The sequence below is a fragment of the Protopterus annectens genome, chromosome 5.part0 (genome assembly GCF_019279795.1).
Source record: "Protopterus annectens isolate FY-2018-M chromosome 5.part0, PAN1.0, whole genome shotgun sequence".
Lineage (NCBI taxonomy): Eukaryota > Metazoa > Chordata > Ceratodontiformes > Protopteridae > Protopterus > Protopterus annectens.
This window is the reverse complement of record NC_056735.1, coordinates 1,841,333,295-1,841,356,526: the sequence shown is the minus strand read 5'-3', so window position 1 is coordinate 1,841,356,526 and position 23,232 is coordinate 1,841,333,295. Positions and strand designations below refer to the sequence as shown.

Genomic DNA, 23,232 nt, shown 5'->3' with positions numbered 1-23,232 from the left:
TCAGTGGTTTACAGCTACAAAATGTTAAAGCAATCCCTTACCTAGGACATGGGTCAAATTTCAGCCTTTTACATCAGTACACTGAGTAAATCTTTCAGTAATTTGCTTTTTGCACACAGCTACTTTTACCCATTCCATGCATTCAGGTGGATCCTTCAAGTCTAACTGTCTTGATCCATGGGTTGCATACGTCACCTCTAATTGAATCTGGTCTGTTTACATTTATCCTCTATTTCTCCATTACTGCCATAAGCTGTCAAATCTTAACAGTTTCTATGTTTCTTTGTTCTACTTGCAGTTTATATGAAAAAACTAGGCTAACTGACCTTGTGAGCCATTTTATGCCTAGCCAGTTTACCCTTTTCTGCTAGAATTAACCTATCCCATTTGGTTACAGATTGGCCTTACCCATCCTATGGTATGTAATTATTTTATAGTCACCCTAATGCGAATAACAGAGATCCTACTGTAGGTAATTTGAGGGTGACCCATGCACGGGATAAAGCACAAGAGATGCCTCTGTCCATTCGTAGCACAGGGGGGGCAGTCCTGGGTTAAATTTTGTTTTCCATCCAGAGATCCAAGTTGTGCTTGAATGTGGTCAGGGTGAACTTTGTTTTATGTGGATGAGGAGTGTGTTCCAGAGCAGCTGTATCCTCTGTGAGATGTACCTGTCCCTCCAAACCATTCTGTTGATATTTGAAAAGAGGTTTAGATCCCTACACAAAGCATTTCTGATGCCATTTGACTTGCTGATGTGCAGTAAATCCATCAGCTGTGGGTCAGAAGATGTCTTATATGCCAGACACAGGTCACCTCTTAGCAGTCTGTACGATAGAGTATAGTGACAGGGGTTTGTCCATGTAGGACATGTTTAGGCCTTGTATCCTTTTAGTCTGGTATTTCTGTGGACATTCTAGTTGCAGGTGTCCAGACAGATACATGCCAAAGGGGGGCATTATATTCAATGATTGTCCACCTTTACTCAGTCCTCTTTAGGCCAGTGACATCCCTATTTCTAGACACACAGCCCCTTGTGTTTATAAGCTGTACAATATAGAAGGACTTTCTTACAACAATGGACACTGTTTAAAAGTTAGGTCACTGTCCACATATGTTCTCAAATCCTGAACAGCTGGCTCAACTCTTACAGGTGTATTGCTAATGTGTACAGGTGTACTGTTAATGTGATACCTCCCTGGGATAGATGACTTTCCAAAGGATGCAATAATGCATTTTCTGACTTCCGCGGTGGTGCGGCGGTAGCGTTGTTGCCTCACAACAAGAGGTTCTTCCGTTCGATTCTCTGCTTGGGTTGGGAGTGCCTTCTGTGTGGAGTCTGCATGTCCTCCCTGTGGTCGAGTGGGCGTTCGAAAGACATGCGTTGAATGGGCGTGCCTTCGTTGAAGGTTGGGCGTCGGGCTGGCAACTCGACACACCATAAAACTAATTACCAAACATTAGCGGACCGGAGTTCCTCTGTGGTGACCCCTAACCGGGAAAAGCAGAAAGACAAACAACAACAATGATGCATTTTCTGGAATTTAGTTTCAGTCCATGATTTTGGCACTAGTTATTAATTTGAGACAATGTTCTGACAGGATGGCTAAGTTGTTTTGTTAGTTGAGCTAGTGTCAGTGTTAGTTGTATTTTCTCAATTGTTTCATCCTGGTTGTCGGAAATTAATACCGGATAATTCCAAAACACCTTTATAATGGCGGGAAATGGCAATTTTTATTGCCCTTTTTCACACTTACCCATTTTATCTGTCACAGAAATTGAAAAAGATATTTCAATAGTTGTTTATTGTAGTAGTAATCGTTTAGTACAGGACTCGTGGTAGTTTCTTCTCTGAACATTATTAGTCTGGATTTCCTATATTTAACTTTTAATCTGGCCATGGCAGAAATTTCACAATTGCTGTTCCCAGCTAATCTTACCATAAACCCATCTCACTTTACCATTTTGCTTTTCCCATGTTACATCATATCTGTCCTTATTCATTCTCCAAAACATAGTTCAGTTACACATTTTACTTTCTTTTCCTGCATTCCAGTCAGCTGCAACACAACTTGCTTGATTTGCTCTAGCATCTCAAGTGCCTTAGCCCGAATGTCACATGCATGCCCTCTGTCAGGTTCAGTAACTGCGTACTAGTAGTTCAAAGCTGTAAGGATTGAATTGTGAAACCTGTCTGGATTATATCCAGAATGTATTAAACTTATTGATTATGGTCACAGTGGAAAAAATCTAAGCCAACTACAATTGATGTCCTGAGTATTGTAAAGGAGGTAAAAAAATGGAGGCGAGATCTTTAGAAAAGGGAAAGAACAGATTACATACAAATAAATGGAATTACTGGGAACAATATAAGCAGAATAATGTTCAGGATTAGTTTTAAGGGAAAGCAGGAATTGAACAATTGATGTAATGGTAATGTGAATGAATGTTAAAACATTTATGTATACTGCATGAAAACTGCTACAGTGGTTTGTTTTGTCTTCTGTTAATGTGTGTGTGCGTATGTCACAGTCTAAATGGGATTTATTAAAGATGTTAAAAAATAAACTTTTTCTCTGCCTTCAGTTGGCTTGAATTTTATTTTAGCAACTGGAGGGAAAATTTTTATCTTATTAAACAAGACTTGTCTTCAGAACTTAGCTCGAGCCATCAGTTTCTCTAAATGAAAAACTAAGTTTGCTGGTTTTCCAGGACCATGAGCCAGTCTTTCTTTGCCAGTTTATTTCCCTTCATAATATATTGTCATCTTGTTCTTCAAGACTATTTCAGAACGTCTGTTGGACTGGCAGCAAAAATTGAGAGAAAAGTTGTCTTGAATAGTAAAAGCTACACAGTCCAGCTACTCAAAATTATGTATATATGCTAGGAGTATTAAGTAGTTTGTCATCCTTTAGTTTATTATTTATTTGCTATAGTTTAGTTTATTGTTGGTCTGGAAGCTGAAAATTTAAAAAGGAATGGAGGGCATGTTCTGAAAGGGAAGTAAGAAAAAGCTACAAGTCCTGTTCCCAGGTACTGGTCTTTCAGTGAGGTAAGCTTTTATCTCTCTAGCAGAATTTGTATGAGCAAAGGATTAGTGTGTATGGTGAACCTGCTGGGGCTGTGAGACCCACAGCATAGATCTTCCTTCCGTCATATATGCAATAAGAATTTAAGAACCTTTACTCAGGGGTAAACATCTTTGGGTGGGACCTTTTGCTACAGTCCCCTGAAGCAGAGATCCTGGCTCCCACAAAAACAGAATGCTCCCATTCAGTATGCTAATTTGCTTATCACAATTCTTATTGACTGAACATTGAAGAGCTGGAGATGAAATACTCACCACTGTGATGAGGTGTGCATGCTTTCTCTTATGTATACTCTGCTTGTTTTAATCTGATTTTGTGACTCCAAGAGCAAAGGCTGTGTTTTTAGTTGCTGAATATACTGGTTTTCCACCGCCCTGCAAGTGTAAGTTAAATAGAAAACCTGTTAGTATCCTTGCTTAACAAACTTTAAGATGTCTTGAACATCTAGAGGTCTTTCTTATGGATATACCAAAGTGACTTTCGCAATGTATGTATAAAAAACAAAAATCTTGTATGTTGCATCTCAATAGGTCTATCATTCTTTTCTGACTTCCTTTTGAAATAAGGCTGGTAGAATACCTTTAATATTCTGTACTGTAATAGCAAATAAAGTTACGTTTAAGGTCATGAAGTATTGTGCAACTCCGCTGTAATGCTGTTTTTTCTCCCTAGAAAAGGTTATTAGCAAAATGCCTCCGTGTCCTCTTATCTATTTCAGTTGTATCCTGCAGTGACAACAGCCTGAGATCCTAGGCTGAAGCTAATGACAGAAAAGTTCTAACCTTTCTTTGTGCCTTGTAAAAAGAATAGTAATTCATTTACTTGATCAATAATCACGTATTCGAAACAATAAATTTGTGCCTAACAACATAAGAGCAATAGATAGAAAAAAAGTACAGATATGAAAAGCATTTCTAATCTAGCTTCTGAGTAATCAGTGTCTAAAAAACCTGCTTGATGAATGTGTATTATAAAAAGGAGCATAATTATTTATATAAAGTCAGATAAACATAATTGCATTTGGTACAAATGTATTCATGCACAGGCTGTAAAATTTGTATCACGCCCCATTCTGCCCAGATGCTGGTAATAGCTTAAGGCTAGTGGTGTCATTACCAGATTGGACTTTTGGATAAATGTACAAAGCCTTCAGAAACTATACATCACAGCTACCCTGTAGACCATGGCTTGCCTTAAAGTGCTCAGCTTATTCACCTCATTTTTGTTTAATCAAGTCTTTCCTTACTCTGATCCTTCACCTGGCAGCTGTTAGCAATAATGTAGCTAAAGTGGAACGAGAGGAACAGCAGCCTCAGGCACAGAATGTTGGGGCTGGAGGCACAAACAGTGATCCCCATCTCTCTAATTCAATACCAGCTTTTAAAATCCAGTATTGCATTTACAGGCAAACCTTAGTGCTTTAGCGCTCTGTGCAGGCAAGGTATAAAATATAGAAATTGTCTGAAATTGAGGTAGGGAGCTGGTTGATAGTACCAGCCCAGGGAGCTGGATGTTAATGCTGACTGCGTGTGTCTTATTTGCCCTTTACACTGTATAGAATATTTTTCTAATTCTGCTTAGCCATGCTGCTTTGCTACAGGTAAAGAGGCCATGTGGAGAACACTTTGAACCAAAGTGAGAAATAATAGAGGAAGCAGAGAGAGCGCAATGCAGTTGTTTAAACCTTCAGTGCGAGCATCTCCTTCCCTCTCCCTGTGTGCACAAGATAGCTGCCATTTCATAGCTGTTATTACCTGCTAGTCCAGTATTCGTTCTGTTGTTTTACCAAAAAGGTCACAGCTGCAGGGAGTAGTGTACCAGATTGCATCAACAGGGTAGGGAAAATAATCTAGAACCTACCTTTTCAGTCCCACAGCAAGAGTATGAAGGTTAAGTATTTGAGCCTTTCCAGACTTTAAGTAAAAATCTGTAAGTGGCAGTTTGCTGTCTACATTTTTTACTGTTTATTTACTAAAACGTTTGGGTTGTAAGCAGATCTTCCAGTGGCCCTGCTTACAACTTTTGGGTTGTAAGCAGTGCCACTGGAAGATCTGAACTGTGTTTTTCATGACGTCTCTTTTTAGTCACTGGCTTCCTCATGAGCTTTACCTTCCCTCCTTCTGGGCCTTTCAGAATGCTACATCTAAATCTTAATCAGAAGTTTTTTTTTGTCTCCTGTAGCTCTTCCCATTATCCTAGTTCCTTCTGTGTCTACACTCCCCTGCTGCCTGTAGTTGTGCTTTTCTTTAATCCCACGTTATATTCTAACTTGAGTTTCCACTCTTGCCTGAAGTGAATCATACTGTAGCACAGTTGATTATTTCATCTCTGACATGAACATTGTCTAAGCTAGTAAAGATCAAACCTAGAATATTATTTTGTATGCTACCTTGTTTGCTGTAGCAGAATGCATTCTTCCTGATCAGGAGCATTTTCCAGGATCCTTTCTCTCTGCTTTTGGTGTAGAAATTGATAATCTGCAGCGGGAAGATATAGATTTCTCATAATTACCCTCACCCTCTTTTCCTTTCTTTTTTTTCTTGTCTTCTGAACCTGTCCACCAACAGTCTGGCTTCTTCTACTGCTGTATCCAGAAAGAGGTAAGCATTGTCCACTCACTAACTTTTTCCACAAAGTCCTTTTATCTTTTTTACCAGTTACTTGCCATCTTCAACACTCCCATTCTGCTCTGCCTACCTTTTCCCTTTTCATCCATTGCTTTGCAAGCTCTCCCATCTTCTACATAAACCACTTCCCTTTCCTTTCCTTATAGTCACACTTAAAGATAGAAGTAGCTTGGATTACTATACCACAGTGTCTGTTTTCACTCAGTCATGTCTCTGTGATGCTGACAATGTCTAACTTGTCAGACCCCAAGGATAGCCTGCAGTTTTCTCAACATTTTCTCAGGCTCCTGGCATTGCGCAGCATCAACTTCCAATTCTTTTTTCCACTCTTTCCTCCTCTTTTCCTCCTTTGAGTGTCCTTGCTTGTTCCCTCTTTAACTTTCCACCCCTGAGTTCTGCAGTGTCCATTTGCTGTTCTTTAGATGCTTCTTTGATGTCCGTCTTCCCCTGCACTCTTCAACTCATTTCAAAGGCATGGTAAACAGCACAATAATGTTCACATACCTCTCAAACTTCGTAGCAGCGTTGCTGTCTTTCTTATTGAGGTGGTCTGTCTTCTGCATAAAATTACTACCTGCCTTTCACAATCGCCACATGCCTGTATCCATTTATCTGTATCCAGTGCTGCAGTCATGTTATATAATACTTGATTGATATCTGCAGCCAGTATACCAAGAAAGCTATTATGACCTCCAAGAAAGTTATCATGACCTCCAGGAAAGCCATCATGCACCCGAACTTTAGTCACTCTGTTTTTTTGACTATTTGCTCCAGTTACCGTAATGCCAGGTCATAAGTCCATATGGACCTTAATGTCAGGCTTTTTACTGCTCTCCACAACCTTTCCTTTCTCTGTCCCAGCTAAGGTCAGTTTTCAGTTTCCCATTTGTGAGCTGTCTTAGCACACTTGTCACTTTGGTTCGACACCTGGCTTTTGCCCACCACAAAAGTTCTGATGGCTTGATGGTAGACTCATCAGTTATCAGTGCCTTGTCTACAGTCCCAGTGCTAACTCTCCATTCCTGCCAAAACACCTGCCCACTGGTACTGGATGCCCTGTCCTCATCCTGTCTTGCAATCCATTCTTCCTCTGTCATTAACTACTGTTACACTGTGTTCTTTCTGCATGTTTACCAGCCATCTACTACCCATTGCTCTCCCCTTTTTCTGTACTGTCTTACTATTCCTAGGGGCTTCTTCTGCTTCAGCCTGGTTTTCATTCAGCACTTAATTTTTCTTAGGCTCTCTCCAGCTTCTCTATACTGACTTGCTTCTCCTCAGTACCCCCTGTACCTTCACCACCTTCACTCACTCCCTCCTTTCCATTGGATTGAATACCTACCCTGTACCGTCTTTCACCTCATTGTATCTCATCCCTACCTGCTACTCTGTTCTCATCTCTTCTCCTATTGCTTATATGCCTATCTCCTACAGGTTCTGCTCTTGGATTTCCTCCAAACTTTGCCACCCCTGCACACATGTTCTTCCTTTGCTTGATCTTTATAACTGCTTAACCATGTTTCCTTATTTTTCTGAGAAAAAATGATTGTAGATACAGATGTTATTGAACCTTAAGCGATTTTGCAGTTTGCCTATTATCTCTCTATGCTCTGTCTTTTGGTGATTGATTTGACAGAAAAACACAGTGGGTTAATCTTCTGTGGATACTTTTTACACCAGATACATAAATCAAATACATTAAAAAGCATAAATCTGAATCTAATCTCCACCTCATATCAACTGAGTGCTGGAATAGGCTGTGCAACCATGTGTGACTGCATTGAATTAAGCAGATGATCGGAGTATGAGTGAACGAATGAATGCATCCTTTGTATGTGGGCAGAATCAATTGGCATTTGCAGTATTCTAGATGTCTCTTGACTGTTAAACATTGTGAAGAATGATCACATGAGATTATAATCTGGCCTTTTTAAATGTTTGTTTTTTTTTTATCATCTGCCAATACTTTTCCCGCTACCTCTTCCAAAAGGAAAGGTCAGGGTGTAGGCTGTCAAGTTGCCTGATGGTGTTTTTCTATTTCTAGTTTTTTTTTTTTTTTTTTTATCAATTCCCTCCCTAGCCTCTGCTGGCAGTTACTAGTGACATGAATATCTGAGTCCATCCTCCACAGTGCAACCCGGCCATCCCATGGACCCAGTGAATAATTATCCTTTTCCTGCCCCACTCACCCATGGCATATGTGGTGAAATGACTTGACATGGATTCCACTGTAATCATACCAAGGCCTTTTAAGTGCCCATTTTTGTGTAATGCTTTGTGACAGAAGGATTGATAGTTGATGACCTGTTGATAAAGGTGTGTTTGTCTCTTAAGGAGGGGTGGCATGTTCAATGTAACTGTTAACCCGTAAGCAGTAAGCGGCAGTGGATTTTGAGGACATTTGCAGATGTGAAAAATGGATTTGCCTCTTAATATTGGGTAGTTCAGATTGTCAGTTTAGACTTTTCCAGCAGCACAGTAATGTCACTTGTTCAATTCTCTTTCAGGCTTTTTGGACTGCTGCTGATATTTGTTGATATTATCTTTGTAATTGTGGATCTGGCACTCCCTACACGGTCAAAGGAGTTGGGAGACACAATTTCAGGAATTTCTGTATCGATCTCCATCTTTTTCCTTGTTGATGTACTTCTGAGGATCTTTGTTGAAGGGTAAGAAAAAGATTTCATACTTTTTTAAATTCTGGAAGTTTGTCTGGTTTATACTTCCAAATTTTATTTTAGATTAATTGCTCGCTACTTAAGTTGCATTGTGGATTGCAGTACTACACCATGTCCCCATAAGTATGATTATTCCTGGAGCAATTCATATGTGGGTTGGGTATGTAGTTTATAGCACTAGTCTTTGTTTTATCTTCATTAATTTTATAACTGGAAAAAAACTGGAAATGTCACAGAATTTTCCACAGTACTGACCTGTTGTTTTCTGGTTCCACCAGGTACAAAAATAATCTGCAAATAATGCCACTTTTCTGGAACCAGTTTATATCCTTGTATTTATGAGTCCCTTATTTTCTTTGCCAGTGGTTCTAAATATAATGCAAATAAAGGGGAAAGAAGACCCCCCTGCGTAGTTGCTCTGTTCAGGCACAACTTATCTCAGAGAAAACCTTACCAGTTTGATTTTTGACTTTGATTACTCGTATATCCTTCTAATTTACTTCCTTATTGTATCAGGAAATACAAATGCTTTCATTGCCCTACTCATAAAATTCCAGCTTACACTTAAATGTTTTCTCTTGCATAGAGACCTACCAATAACAGTGGTATTGCTTTAAATTCTGTTTCCATCTGGATCATCATTCTATTAATGTTGTAAAATGTTTGCCTCACCTCCACAAAATCACATTAATCCATATCTGTCAATTTTGGCACCACATTTGCCAGTCTTGTAGCCATTATAGAGATGAACACTTTATAATCATGGTTTAGAATTGAGTTGGGCCTGTATGAAGCTATATCAGATGGGTCTTTTACCCTCTCTAGGTATTACAGCTTTTTTCCAGCCTGTTGGTGCCTCCCCCTCCTTTTTAAAATACTGTGAACAAAATCTGCCAGATCTTTATCATTTTTCTTCCATCCTAACTTCCACAGGATTACCATCCATCTCTCAAGATTTCTCTACAGATTGATTATACATCACCATTTTTATCTCATTTCCTCCTATCTTAGTTGTTAAACCTCATTGTCTAACCATGGCATGATTGTCTTCTATAAATATTTCCATTTGTGCTTTTTCTTGCTTTCCTCACTTCTCTGCTTTATACAAATTTTCATAAAATGTCCAAAAGATCACTAATACCTCTACGTGATCTCTTGTTATTTTTCTTGTCATAGGCTCTCCAAGTTTGGTAGTACTTTGTTTTCTGTTGCCCAGTTTGCTGTGCCAAAAGTTTTGTGCTCTGAAGTTATTAAAAAAAAAAAAAAAAAACATTGCTCAACAGCAGTCTTTATAAATTTATGCACATTATCCAGGTGCTGCCATATTTTCTCTTTAGCACTCTGCAGTTGCTCCTCTTATTAGCAATTGCACTTCCTCTTCTCAATTAAATAGACCTGTGGAATATAATTTCTGTCAAGTGAAGCCCAGTTATTGTACCTTGGAGGATAAAATGTAAATTCTGTACGAGTTCCTGCTATTGAATTACACTTTCATACCAAATATTTTGATACATTTCTTCAGACATCTACCCTCTTTTGTAATATTTTTCCTTCTAGGCCCCCCGATACATCATCATTGTTTCAAATCCAATTCCTGTCCTCACCCATAAGTAATATTCCCTGCTGAAAGCTATTTCTCCCCAAATATTTAAGCTCCAAAGTAGCAGTTTTAGGTTGAATATAAATACATGCCGGTGTAATTCTTATCCCATGCCAGTAGTCCCACAGTACTACAAATCTGCCAGTATCTTTTTTCCTCTTTTATTGCTACTGGAACTCCTCTGGTAATTAATATAAGTACTCCTGTTTTCCTTTGTCCCGGATGTTCTGGAGAATATCCATCCTGAAATCCTTTCCTTATCAAATTCACATGCTGAGTTCTTTACAAATGCATCTTCTGTATCATTGCTGTTTGCACTCTGCATTTCTTAATATACTTAATATAATTATTTTTTCCTCTTTGTCTATACCTTTGAAACCATTGACATTCTAAGATATGTAGAGTTGCCATTATGGTAAGAAGTCATTATCCCTACCTATTGTATATGGCAACTGTTTGAATCGTCTAATTCCAGATTTTGTGATACATGCACCCATTAATATTTGGCAGGTTAATCCTCTGTACATTTTTTTTCTTATCACCATTGGAATGTATGTTAGGTTTTACAAGGCTTTTTGTTTTAATAAAAACACTCAAATAGAAAAATGCACCCTCAGAATACCCCCAGAACCTATTAACTTAATACAAACGCACAAAACTATGTACACCTTCAAATAATGTTTAATCCTCTTAATAGAAACATTTGTACCAAATAGCTGCTAACACAAACCTTCGTTAACCTGAAATTTAGGTTGCCCATGCTAAGATGCATGTTATAGCTTGTAATTCTACTTCACTTGCTGTGTGTTCTTTTTATCTTTATTCCTCCTCCCCCAGATTTGAAAACTACTTGCATGCTGGTCTTAATCCAGATATTTACTTATACAAAAAAGAGAAAACCTATCAGCTCTGCACATATTATGATGTGTATACTTCTGCACGCACCTCAACAAATCAAGATTACAGCCTGTTAACTTAAACATGCTTTTGTCTAGCTTTGTAATGCCTTCATTTCTTAAAACCAAAAAATAAGAAAAGAAGGGGAAAAAGCATCTGTTTACTTTAATGACTTTTATCACATAAAAGAACTACTAAAAATATTTTACCATAAAATATGCAGTTTGTATTGTGAAAAGTTTCATATAAATACCCTTAAAACATTTTTACTTGGGTACCTTTTTCCTTCCTTCCCCCCTCTCCTCAGAGTCCTACCAGATATTAATGGCATGAAGTGAGACAAATGCCTTTCAGTTAAGACAAATTTTAACAGTCAACAAAAGTCCAGTCTTTCCAGTTATTCTTATGCAGTCATATTTCACAAATGTGATTGATGTTTTGCAGTCTCACATTTATTCACGAATTTCCATGTTGCTGGTGGTCTTCTTGTTTGTCTCCCTCTCTCATCTACATATTCCAGTTCAATTCCACCATGCTTCCGATTCTACTAGTCCGTCATTTCTGTGCTTCTTAAGCATTTTCCTTTGGAACAGTAGAAACGGTTTCACAGGCAAAGTCTCTCTGGATGCTTTATCATCACAAGAATGAGAAGCAGAGCCCCCTTCTGCTTGATGACTCAGTTTTTGTTGGACAAACTTTTGCATTTCCTCCTTAGCCTGTTCTGCATCAAAGAATGACCGATCCTCTAGGAAAAAAATATTCTGAAGACAGCTGGATACAGGAGATTGAATTTCACATTTGCTTTTCAACATTCCTTGATTATCGGAATAAATTTGGTTCTCTTCTGCATGGTGTACAGTGAGTAATCATTTTCCCCAAACAATCTGATATTTTTGCCTTTTACTACTTTGCCCTTTTGCCACAGTTTTGTTAAGATTAACTTTTTCTGCTGGTAGATTTGTATCCTTGCTAATAAAAGTCTTGGTTGCTTTCTTGTGGCTATATTTGGAGCGTACATATGGTGTGCCCTTTCAATTAAGTTATTACTGTGGCGTACCTGTCCAGTTGCTTATTTGTGCCTTCATAAAATTAATAGTCTGTTCATTCTAGTTTTTCTAGCACAGCAGAAAGTCTTATATTTTCCCTACATGCTCTGTCCTCTAATTCTATAACTTTTTGACATTTCTTCTTGAGCAGTCTCTTATTCAGCCAGCCTTTTCTTCATTTTAATTTCTGATTTGTGCAGTTTTATTACCTCATCTGAATATCTGCTTAAAGCTTCTTCCATTTTTTCCAGCCTTTTTTATTTGAGTTGATATACTCCTTCAGTTATTGTAATCGGCTCTGAGCACATTTGACTTGCTTTGTCCTCTAGATTACTGGAAATCATGTCTTGCTCCAAAGCAAGATTCGTACTAGTCAATGTTATCTCTTTTCTAGTTGATTTTCTTTCAGACTGTCTTATTTAAATTTATTAAACACTCTAGTGCTCCCGGACCCAGATGGCTGCCCTGTAGCGTGGTATTATCCCCTCTACATATCATGCCTGCCCTACCAAATCAGTGTAGTTAGGAAGACACCATCTGCCTGAAGAACTTCCTTTTGAAATTAACTGCTAGTTGTCTCTATAGGGGAAAGCAAAAAAGTTAATATCTCTATAAACTGCTGTAAACCAAGTGAACAATTATTTAAGCAAGCCCTGGGTCCATAGCACTGCAAGTATCCCGCAGTTACCCGCTTAGGGAGCCTCTTTCCATCTAAAGGTGTACAACACCTACCAAAAATATAACTAGTTGCCCTACCTTTATTCAAGAAACAAACGGGTAGTGTTTAAAATAAATTAAAGCAACAAACAGAGATTTAAAAACCTAGCATGTCTACTTGTAGGCAGGCTGTGTATGTATCTTGTGATTGGACTTGCTCAGCTCGCCCTGTGGGCTCTCTTCGCACCTCACCCTGCCCCCATATCCCAACCGCCCCCAGTAGTGCTAGATTTATACTAACTTAGCATCCCCCTCCTCTTCCTTCCAATCATCATCGCACCCCCACCCGTCCCTCCCAATCAGCATCTCATCACCATAGGATTACCCCCGCCTCTTTACTCGTACCTATTATTTCTCACCACAAAAGGGTGCCACTCTGCCACTATTTATTTATTCCTTCCTTCTTATCTTATCCAGGTAACCTCAAGCCCTAAAAATGTCTAGGACTCTTTGTTCACCAGCACCTAAGCATTCACTGGCTATCTGTCTGCTGTCTATACTACCTATCCTTTACCTCCTCACCACCTAAGAAGGCCAAAACTACCTTGGATTCTACTACCCTATTCATCACACCAGTACCCCTAACTTCTCTAATAACACATCTTACCTAACTATTCCCCCACCCAACTAACCTCACATCCCCTTGAAATCACCACCCAATTAAAACCCTAAACTCCAACCCCAAAGACAAACATTATCTAAAACATATACATAAAGTTATAAAACTCATCAGACTTCACCACATCCTAATAGTAGACGGGAGGACAACCATCCCAACCCTGGCCCTTCTCATAGTGTCACTAACCCCGACAACTATACTCCCACCATTACTCTACCACTCAATAGATCCACTAACTCTCTTCACACCTTTCACCTAAACCATCAGAAGCATAAACAACAAAATACAATGACCTACATGCCCTTTTAGCAGTCCACTCCCCAAATATGTCTGACACAGAAACCTGGCTAAAACCTGCTACTGCTGATGATGAGATATTACCAGGGTATAATAATTATCGATTAGACTGAGCTACTAAAAAGGGAGGGGGAATAACTGTTCTTTATAAAAACACTGTTAATAGAGACTCCATACAGCCACCCCCATTTAATAATGCTGAAATCCTTATAACTAAACTTCGAATTAACCACAACAAATGCATAAAAATTGTCTGCATCTACATTCCCCCAGGGAACAATATAACCACCCTAAAAGATATCCTCCAATGGTTATCCACTAACCACCCCAAGAAACCATTCTGCTTTGTGACTTCAACATTGACTGGACCACTTGTGCAGCTGAATCCTCTGTCACCCACATAAATCTCTTTGGGTACAGACAAACTATAACCGCTCTACCAGGATCAGCAAACCTAACAACAGAGAAAGTATTCTTGATTGGTTTCTTCTCAGTAATCATCACCACTTGTATAAAGCTGGAACCCTCCCCGTTGACCTGAGTGATCACTCTCTAATTTACATTATTAAGGATAAGGGTGAGAACTCCCATCAGCCCACCTATAGGACAGTTAGGAATACCAAAAACTTCAATCCTGTAAATTTCCAAAATGAACTTAACTCAGTTAACTGGGCAATCCTAAAACGTGTACCACTGGAAGACGCAGTGGCTTATTTTAATACTAAATTCCTAAACATCCTAGACTCCCATGCCCCATCTCGTAATATTAAAACTAGAACAAATTCACCATGGCTCACTAAGGAACCCAAACTAAAAATCAAACTTGGAAATAAGGCCTGGGACATCTGGCGAGCAACTAAAAGCCCCTCTCGACCAACAAAAATACAGTCAACTTAGAAATGAGACACACAGATCCATTCAACTAGCCAAAATAAGCTACTACCAAAACCTGCAAGAGAAGCATCAAAAGAATCCCAAAACATTCTGGGCAGGTATTAACCAACTTCTTCATCCAGGACAATCTACCACTCCAACCCCAACAAATTACACCCAAAAAACACCCAAGAACATAGCTAGTGCCTTTAATTTCTTCACTGAAACAATCCAGTCTCTCGCTAACCAACTCAATCCCATACACTCCAACTCCACCACTAATACATCCTTGACTAGCTCCTCCACTATCATACCCACTACTCACCCCTTCAACTTCCAACCTCTCTCTACTACACTAATTCAGTCACTAATCAAAAAATTGAAACCCACCACCCTATCTGCTGACATGCTCCCAGCAGAGTTCTTAAACATAGCTGCTGATGTCATAGCATTTCCCATATCTATCCTGATCAACTCTTGGCTCTATCCCCCCACCCCCAAATCTGGAAAATATCCCATGTTATCCCACTTCACAAAGATGGAAGTTCCACATAATTATCCAGTTACAGACCAATCGCCATTCTTTCACCACTGGCCAAAATAATGGAAAAGTGCGTCACAAACAAGTTATGTACCATATCATACAGAACCAAATACTGGATGTCTCTCAGCATGGCTTTAGGCCACATCATAGCACCACCTCAGCTCTCCTTTCCTTCACTAACGCCATAAGTCTAAACAGAAGTAATCTGCTGTCATCAGCCCTCTTTCTAGACCTCTCAAAGGCCTTTGATATGGTCAATCACCAATTACTAATCCACTCTCTGAAATCTATTTCCCTGGACAACCATACTATACATTGGTTCCATTCCTATCTGAATGACAGACAACAAGCCGTACTTTGGCAGGGCAAACTATCCACTCTGTTAGCTCTCATTCTTGGAGTTCCTCAGGGCTCCATTTTAGGTCCTATACTCTTTTCCATCTTTATCAATAACCTACCCACTGCCATCCCAGATGCATCCTGCATCCAGTATGCAGATGACTCCACCCTTATCTGCTCATCCTCCTCCCAAACAGCCCTGCAAACCCTAACCCAGAGTACATTCAACACAGTTGAGAAGTGGCTGTCTAATCACAGTCTTCTGTTGAATCCCAATAAGACCAAACTGTTACTCTTTACCCCCACTTGCAGGTCCCCTCCCACACTTGCCTTTACTATAACATCAAACAGTGGCACCTCTGTTTCACCAGATATTCAAACCAAGCTCTTAGGGGTAATAGTAGACAATCTCAAATTCAACCTACACATCAGTAAGACTATCAAAACCATTAACAAAAAGCTCGGCTCACTATATAGAAATAAACCTTTTCTAACCCCCCTACAGCTAGAATCACTATCGCCCGCTCTCATCTCTCTACCCTTCTATATGCTTCCCCTATACTCTGTAACCTAAACAAATCAGAACTTACCAAGTTCTCACTGCTACCACCATATTGCCAAGTTCACCACTGGCTCAACATACAGGACACATCACTGCCACAACCTCAAACTCCTAGGGTGGCAAGAACTGCCAAGCTTAATAAAGTTCAGCTAATAGCACATAATATTCTCAACCAACCCGAAAACACCCCTGCCCTTAAAACTATCATAAAACCAAACAGTAACTCTAGACCATTACGCTCATCCAACAAGCTGTTAGTCCAAACACTGAAAGCTAATAACTAAGCTGGTGACTCCCTGTTTGCCAACTTCATTGGGAAAGCTTGGAACTTACTTCCAGCAGACATCACCCTGGAACCCTCTGTATGCCTCTTCAAAAATGGCCTCAAACATTATTATAAAATGCATTGGCTCTGTCCATGTTCCAACCCCAATTTAATCCCCATAACTACTCCCTAACTCAACAGTAGTGTACTAGCTTCTTGCTCACAAACACTTGCAATGGCAATCTTGTTCTGTACATTTCTTTGTAATATAATGTTGCTGTTAATTAACTTTTACATTGTATGACATACTGTTAAATTGCGGATCCCTCTTGAGGGACACACCTAACACCTTGCTTTCTTGTAAAATCTGCTTGTTATTTAACTGTTGCTTGGGATGTTTGTTTTTATCTGCTCAATTGGAGATTTTTTTCCCCTGTTACATTGTAAAACCCTTAATATGTATGCTTGTTCTTGTCTGTGTGTTGGGAGCTTTTCTCCCCGGGCCTCCGCTGAAAATGGATATGCATCCAGCCGGACTATTCTGGTCAACAAATGTAAAATAAAAATAAATAAAATATTTTCTTCTTTGCAGACATCCAGGTAGTGTACTTACTAGCCAGTAACTGAATTTTAACCATCTCAACAGTATCTCTGGCTGTACTTCCTCAGTTTTGTTTTCACATTGGGGGAGCAGAAGTCAAGCTGTTGATCACTAAGCAGCCACCTTGGAAGTGGTGTCCGTTTACTAGGTGGTTATTTTATTCAGGCAAGCTCAGACATGCAGTGTAGTACATGGTCCAAGGAAAGTTCAGTCACACTGTAGGCTGGAACCAAGAAAGTGTTAAACTGTATGGAGAAAATATTTGATTAGTTAGGAAATTCACCCTGGGGATCACTTCAGTCGCCCTGCTAGACAGGGGTCCAGGGAAGTAAATATTGTGGGAAGAAATATCCAGGGAATTATGGCTAGACTTGTATAGGCCCTAGGGCTGATAGCCTAGTACCAACCTATGAACCTATTTAGAAACAGAAGTCAGCAGCAGGGTTGCTGTAGAAATGTAAGAATTCTTACTTGTGTAGATCTGCTTTGTATAGTCTGAGTAGTAGTGTCTGCCATTCCAGAAGCAAACTATTTTTGTGCTCGAATTAAATATATACTTTGTGAAGTAACACTTGGTGAGGAATGTTCTGGATTTTGTTAATTTGTCTATAAGAAGTTGCAGATTTCTAAGGCTTGCATTTAATGTCATCAACACGTGAATTGTTAAAGTGCTGCATTGATACTCGAGGGGCTTGTTAACATGAGTGATAGTGTACTAGATAGGTTCTGTACTGAGAAACATCATAGTGTAAAGTGATTTACCCAAGTGTAAAATAAAACTGGTAATAGAGTTAAGATATGTGGCCATGTCTTAATATCAGAAGGCTGGAAACCAGGCACTGGAAAAAGAAAAACAAATGTCGAGAAGATAGTCATGCTGTAATGGAATTTCAAGGATTGTCAGTATCTTTGTTTTGAAACTGTCAGATGCGAGTTTTCCATTGAAGAAATTATTGCAACTTGTGGATTGTTGCTGGAGCACATCTTAGAGGTTTTGAGGTTGCTAACTCTGTGGCATAGAGGTCCCGACTATACTGCAGGCATCCCCTTGTTGACTACCATCTCCGGTGGCTGTAGGAGCTGGCTGGGGTGAATAAGAGTAAGCAGGTGCTGCTGGCCCACCCATTTTGGGTGTAGGGATGCGGCTTTGACTCTACACATTGTTGATACCCAGAACGGACTCTCAGTGCAAACCTAGTGGAGTTGTCTTAATACATTCACCCTAAGTAGCCAAAGGGAAACCAGCATGCAGAGACGCACTTTCCCATCAGGAGGTAGTAGCTGTGGACTCGGAGGAGATACTAAATGGGGTTGCTTCCAGGGGAATGAAGGTAGACCACTCCCCAAGTCTTTCAAGCTTGGCGGCTTCCTCCTGCCCAGCTGTTAGTGAAAAATAGAGAACTGAAGGGGGCTCCCTGATGGGAATGACTAGGGCCTAGGAATACTCTTCTCTTCTTTTGGAGCAAATAGACCAGTTGGGCAAAGGTAGAGGAGCCCTTGAACAAAGCCCTGGAGAGAGCAAAAGAAAAAACTTTGGAATGCTTAACCAGTAACTAAAGCACCTTCACAAAACTATTTTAATGCAAGTCGGGCACAGTGCAGGTAGAGGCCACACAGGACAGTACTGTTGCTTTGATTCAGCAAGAAAGTATACCATTTATTTATGGGTTAAGACTGTTTAGATAAAGCCACAGGAGTTACCTCAGAAACAAAAAGGTATATGTGGTGATGAGAACAACCCTGGTCAGTTGGTACAACTAAAGTTGGCAAGACTTTGGGCAGCACAGCATCTGGAACCTACCCAGGTAACTGACCCATCCCTGTTCATAATGCTGTACAGACTGACTTCTTATTCATATCCTTTTTGCCACAGCATTAAGTACTTACGACAAACAAGTGGACTTAGGCTACTGTTGGCTTTTTTTGTTTGGTTTCTTTTGCTAGTTTTGACTAATAGTTTGATTTTTTTTTTTTTTTTTTTTTCCCCATTTTGTTTATTCTCTCATTTTGTCACTTTATAACTGATTCTCGTCTCTAAAGCCAGTTTGTTCAATTTTTGCGGATTTTCTGTTGGTTTCCCTTCTTCCCCTCCCTTTTCTACCCAAGGTATTTTTGTCTCACCATAATAGTTTTGCTGTTACTCTGAAGTTTGCTAGTGAAATACACGATTCCACACCTTTTCCCTTGTGTTAGTGGTTTGGTTGGTGTATCAGAGTCCTGTTGGCTTTGCCATCTCTAGGAATGTGTGGATTTCTGTTGCAAGCCTTCATATTACTATGGCACTTTTAGAAATGATTCTTACTGTTGTTTACATGGTTATAATATTTTGGGAAGGTGATTATGGAAAGCTACACATTTGGAAGTATAAATGTAGTAAGATCATCCCACCTCTGAATAGGCAGTTATTGTGTATGTTTTGTTCAGGTAAACAACATTTCAAGGAAGTCTGAAATATGTAGACCTGCCATGTTGCTTACAGTGGAAAAGAAATAAACTTCTGCTGGGAAAGTGCAAGTTGGACTCATTGTCTGTTGTAAATTGGGCTTTGAGATCATCTTTTTTGACCTGAACTCCTTTCAGGCTTGAGAGCTGAGCTTAAGGTTAAAAAATCCAAAGAACAAAGACAGGTATAGGGAAAAGGAGCATGTCAGAAGGTGTAAACTAGTCAAATCTGAAAGAGCTAAGAAGGGCAGTGCAGTTTAGCCTAGGAATTCTATTCCAAATTATAACTGCAAGATTGAAGAATATTTCTCTTATTTCTTCTCTTTTGGGACTTCATAAGTTTCCAATCAGGCTGGTTTGAGACCTCTCATAGGAAGCCAATTAGAACTGAAAATGTATTATCTTTATCAGAGGTTGAGGTATGCAATTTGACAGGTCTCCTAGAAGTGTATCCATTAAAACAGATTATTAGAAAATGGTGGAGGTTTTCTTGAAAGTTCAAGAAATGGTGCATCAAGCCCTCCCCCTTGGTACTGGCATGTATTGAGGCCCTTCACGTTTACAGAGTTTTTATACTCCTCTTTATAAGTTCTTGCAAGCTTTTTTTGTCACTTGTTTTTAAGTTCTCACCTGACCCAATTCTAGTAGTGATTCCAGTGAGACAGGTAATCATTCCACAAGCTCCATCTTCCATATCTTTGACTGTAACAGAATGTGATTTATTAAAGAAAATGTTTATAGACAGAGGTTATCCCAATATGTTTAATAAAATAAGGAATGAGGTGGAAAAAGGTAGATTAGACAGATTTAAGCCTATTAAAGGCATGGGATGCAACAAGGATATCCAAGAGGGAGGAAACAGACGAAAATCCATCTGGGGGGTTCCAAAGAGGGTTAGTAGTAGAGTTTAATGCTACTAATTATAAGATGAGGGATATTCTGCAGAGGGAATGGGAAAAACTAGTATCACTTACAGATATTGAGGAAATATCCAAAATAACCCCAAAGGTGATATATAAAAATTCCCATCGTATAAGAAAAATCCTGGAAAATAGTAAGTTATTAGTGGGTCAAGTATGAATTTATTACCAACAGGAAACAGAAGAATAGCGACATACAAATGTGGAAGGTGTAATCAATGCCCCTATATTATAAATGAAGGTGAAATTTACCTTGAGAGTAGAAAGAGATGGATTAGGAGTAAGGGTTTTTATTGTGATACTAAAGGAGTGGTATATCTTGTGATATGTCAAATATGTCAAGCATTCTACATAGGTAAAACTGAAAGAACATTAAGAAAAAGAATATATGAGCATACCTATGGTATTTTAAAAGCAAAAGACACTAATGCACTTTATAAACATTCCAGGGTTTGTGTAGGATATAATTTTTAATTTTTTGTATTGGAACAAATTAGGATATCAGAGGGGGGCCCCTGGGAGGAAATTTTAGAAAGTAAAGAATTATGGTGGCAAGTTACCCTAGATGCGGGGAAAAAACCAGGCCTTAATGATTTTTTAACCATCTTGCCACTATTAAAATTAAGAGCCAGCAGAATTTAATTGTAATTATGAATTTCTATAGTAGAGGGAGCTAGTTATCATCAGATTTTATATGTAGTTTTTATTAATCAATATTTATATCATATTCATTTAATATTTTTATGTATTTATTTATTTATAAATGTATGGAAATATATGAATTATATATATTTATGTTTTAAATAATATAATGGAGTTGACCGGTATTTTAAAGTAATGAAACACATTACATATTGATTCATGAATATTTATGAGCCCAGAGAGAATGTTGGTTTGTCCATTCAAATACTTAATATTTTATTGGCTAATTGATTTTAATTTGGATATATAAGGGATAAATGGTATTAATTCATATGTATCTGATGAAGTCCGATTATTGAGGATGAAAACGCGTACTCGTATTTTAAAAGCGTTAATGCTTTTTGGTTTTTTTGCTAATAAATCGAGTGGAATATAAATTGTTTGGGTTTCCTGTTTGGCTCGCTGCACTCCGTCTTGGACTTATTTGACTGTAACAACTTGGTGGTCCTGTCAGGCTTGAAGCGATTGGGTTGAGAATCTTTGCTCTTGCCTTTGGCATGAGCTGCTTTGATATTGATGCCATCAATGCTGGGTTATTCTTCGACCCAGGGACTTATGGCTTGACCTGTAGTATTGGTCATGGCTGTGATCTTTGCAGGTGTGATTGATGACATCATCAAGATGGGCTTTTTAGGTTTTGTCGGTACTGCTGGTGGCAGCCTTCCAGCCAGTTAGGCTTTGGGATTGATGCTGCGGATAGCAGACTTCTGGTTGATCAGCGTCTTCCATGGAGTGGAAAGGGGCATTGTCTGTGACAGATGGTCACGGGAACATGGATGCAACAAGAAGCCCAGCTGCACATCAGTATCCTGGAGATGAGAGTGTGGTCTTCCCCAAGGAACAATAACCATTCACTCTGACAAAATGACTGTGGTATGGTATATCACACACTTAACTGGGAAGTCCCTGCAAATTGTCAGTTATGATCAGTGTATTACCCCAGGAAAGAAATGTAAAATAAGCTAAAATATCATCATACAGAGGTGAACCTGGACCCTATCCTGTTTGTCAGGAAGCCATGAGAAAGTGGGAATGGGCTGTCAATTTACAAAGCTTTCTTGTGGTAGTGCATATCCTGGGTCAAGCCATTTCTGTGGTGGACAAGCAGAGCAGATGTCTTTGCGTGTGGTGTCCAAGCATATCAATAATGAAGATGCTGTTCCACCACTGGGATAAGCCTTGCTGCTATCTTTTCTTCATCATCCAAACCCAAATGCAGCAGCTTTGGCTCCAGAGTCTCCTGTGTGCCTTCCTTCCATTGTCCTTCATGATGAAGTTCATTCAGAAAGGCAGGCTGTGTGAAGCAAAAAGTAATTCTTACAGTCCCATTTTCACCCAGATGGGTTTGGCTCCCACTGCTGTGGCCTCACCTGATAAGGAGACAACTCCTCCTGGAACATTTTCTACCTCACCTGTCCAGAAAGCCTTATCCAGACATTTGGTCCCTCAGGTTAATTACATGGTTTCTCTACTTCCATTGATATCCGGGGACCCAACATTACCCTCCAGGGGTAGTGCATTTACTAATAACATCTCAAAAACCTTCAGCTAGGAAAGCCTAGAAAAGAATAAGGGCTCATATTTGTTTTGTGGGCAGCATAACAAGGGCTGGACCCAGTCATGGCACCAGTTTTCACAGAGCTTCTGGTTTTATCAAATTTATTTGATATGGGTTCTAGCTTTTCTACAGTAAAAGATCACTTGGCTGCTCAGTGTTCCATCAAAACCTCAAGCTTTCTTTTTTTTACTTTTTATGTGTGGATGGTTCCTTCTTAGGAGGGGTGTTTTTTGTCCACATCCCCATACAAGGATCTTGCACCTTTCTCAGAATTGTATTTCATTTAAAAAAAAAATTGACTTTGGCTCCGTATAAGCCAGTAGCTAAAGCAGACCTCAAATTCTGTCCTCAAACTTTTTCTTGTGGTTATCACAACAGCTAAAAGTTTTTTTCCAAATTGTGTTCTCTCTCCCAAACCTCCTTACATTATTTTCCACAAAGATATAGTGGTATTGAACACTGATCCACCTTTCATGTTCAGAGTAACCCGAGATCTTAATCTAAACAACATAATCAGTATTTTTCTCTCAGTACTCAGAGATAAATTTAAGCTGCAGTGCTTAGATGTGCTCACCTTAATTTCTGTTTTGATCACACCAAGACACTAGGCAACTTCATCAGTTCATAGGTTGGTACTAGGGTATCAGCCCTAGGGCCTATACAAGCCTAGCCATAACAATTCCCATGGCTATTTCTTCCCACAGTATTTACTTCTCTGGACCCCTGTCTAGCAGGGTGACTGACGTGATCCCCGGGGTGAATTTCCTATCTCCCATCTAATCATCAAGGTTCCTTTTGAAGAGGGCCAAAGATGCGCTCTGCTTGACATGTATGGGCAGTCTATTCCAGAGTCTGG

General features: G+C 39.3%; 1 protein-coding gene across 1 annotated transcript in view; it reads left to right on the top strand.

Annotated features, from left to right (window-relative positions):
- Positions 1 to 23,232, top strand: part of LOC122802423 (phosphatidylinositol 3,4,5-trisphosphate 3-phosphatase TPTE2-like) — a 1,666,738-nt gene that overhangs the window by 423,803 nt on the left and 1,219,703 nt on the right. The window contains exon 5 of the mRNA XM_044072043.1: positions 8,224 to 8,385. Within this exon, the coding sequence (XP_043927978.1) occupies positions 8,224 to 8,385 (162 nt within the window). The remainder of the gene's footprint in view (positions 1 to 8,223; positions 8,386 to 23,232) is intronic.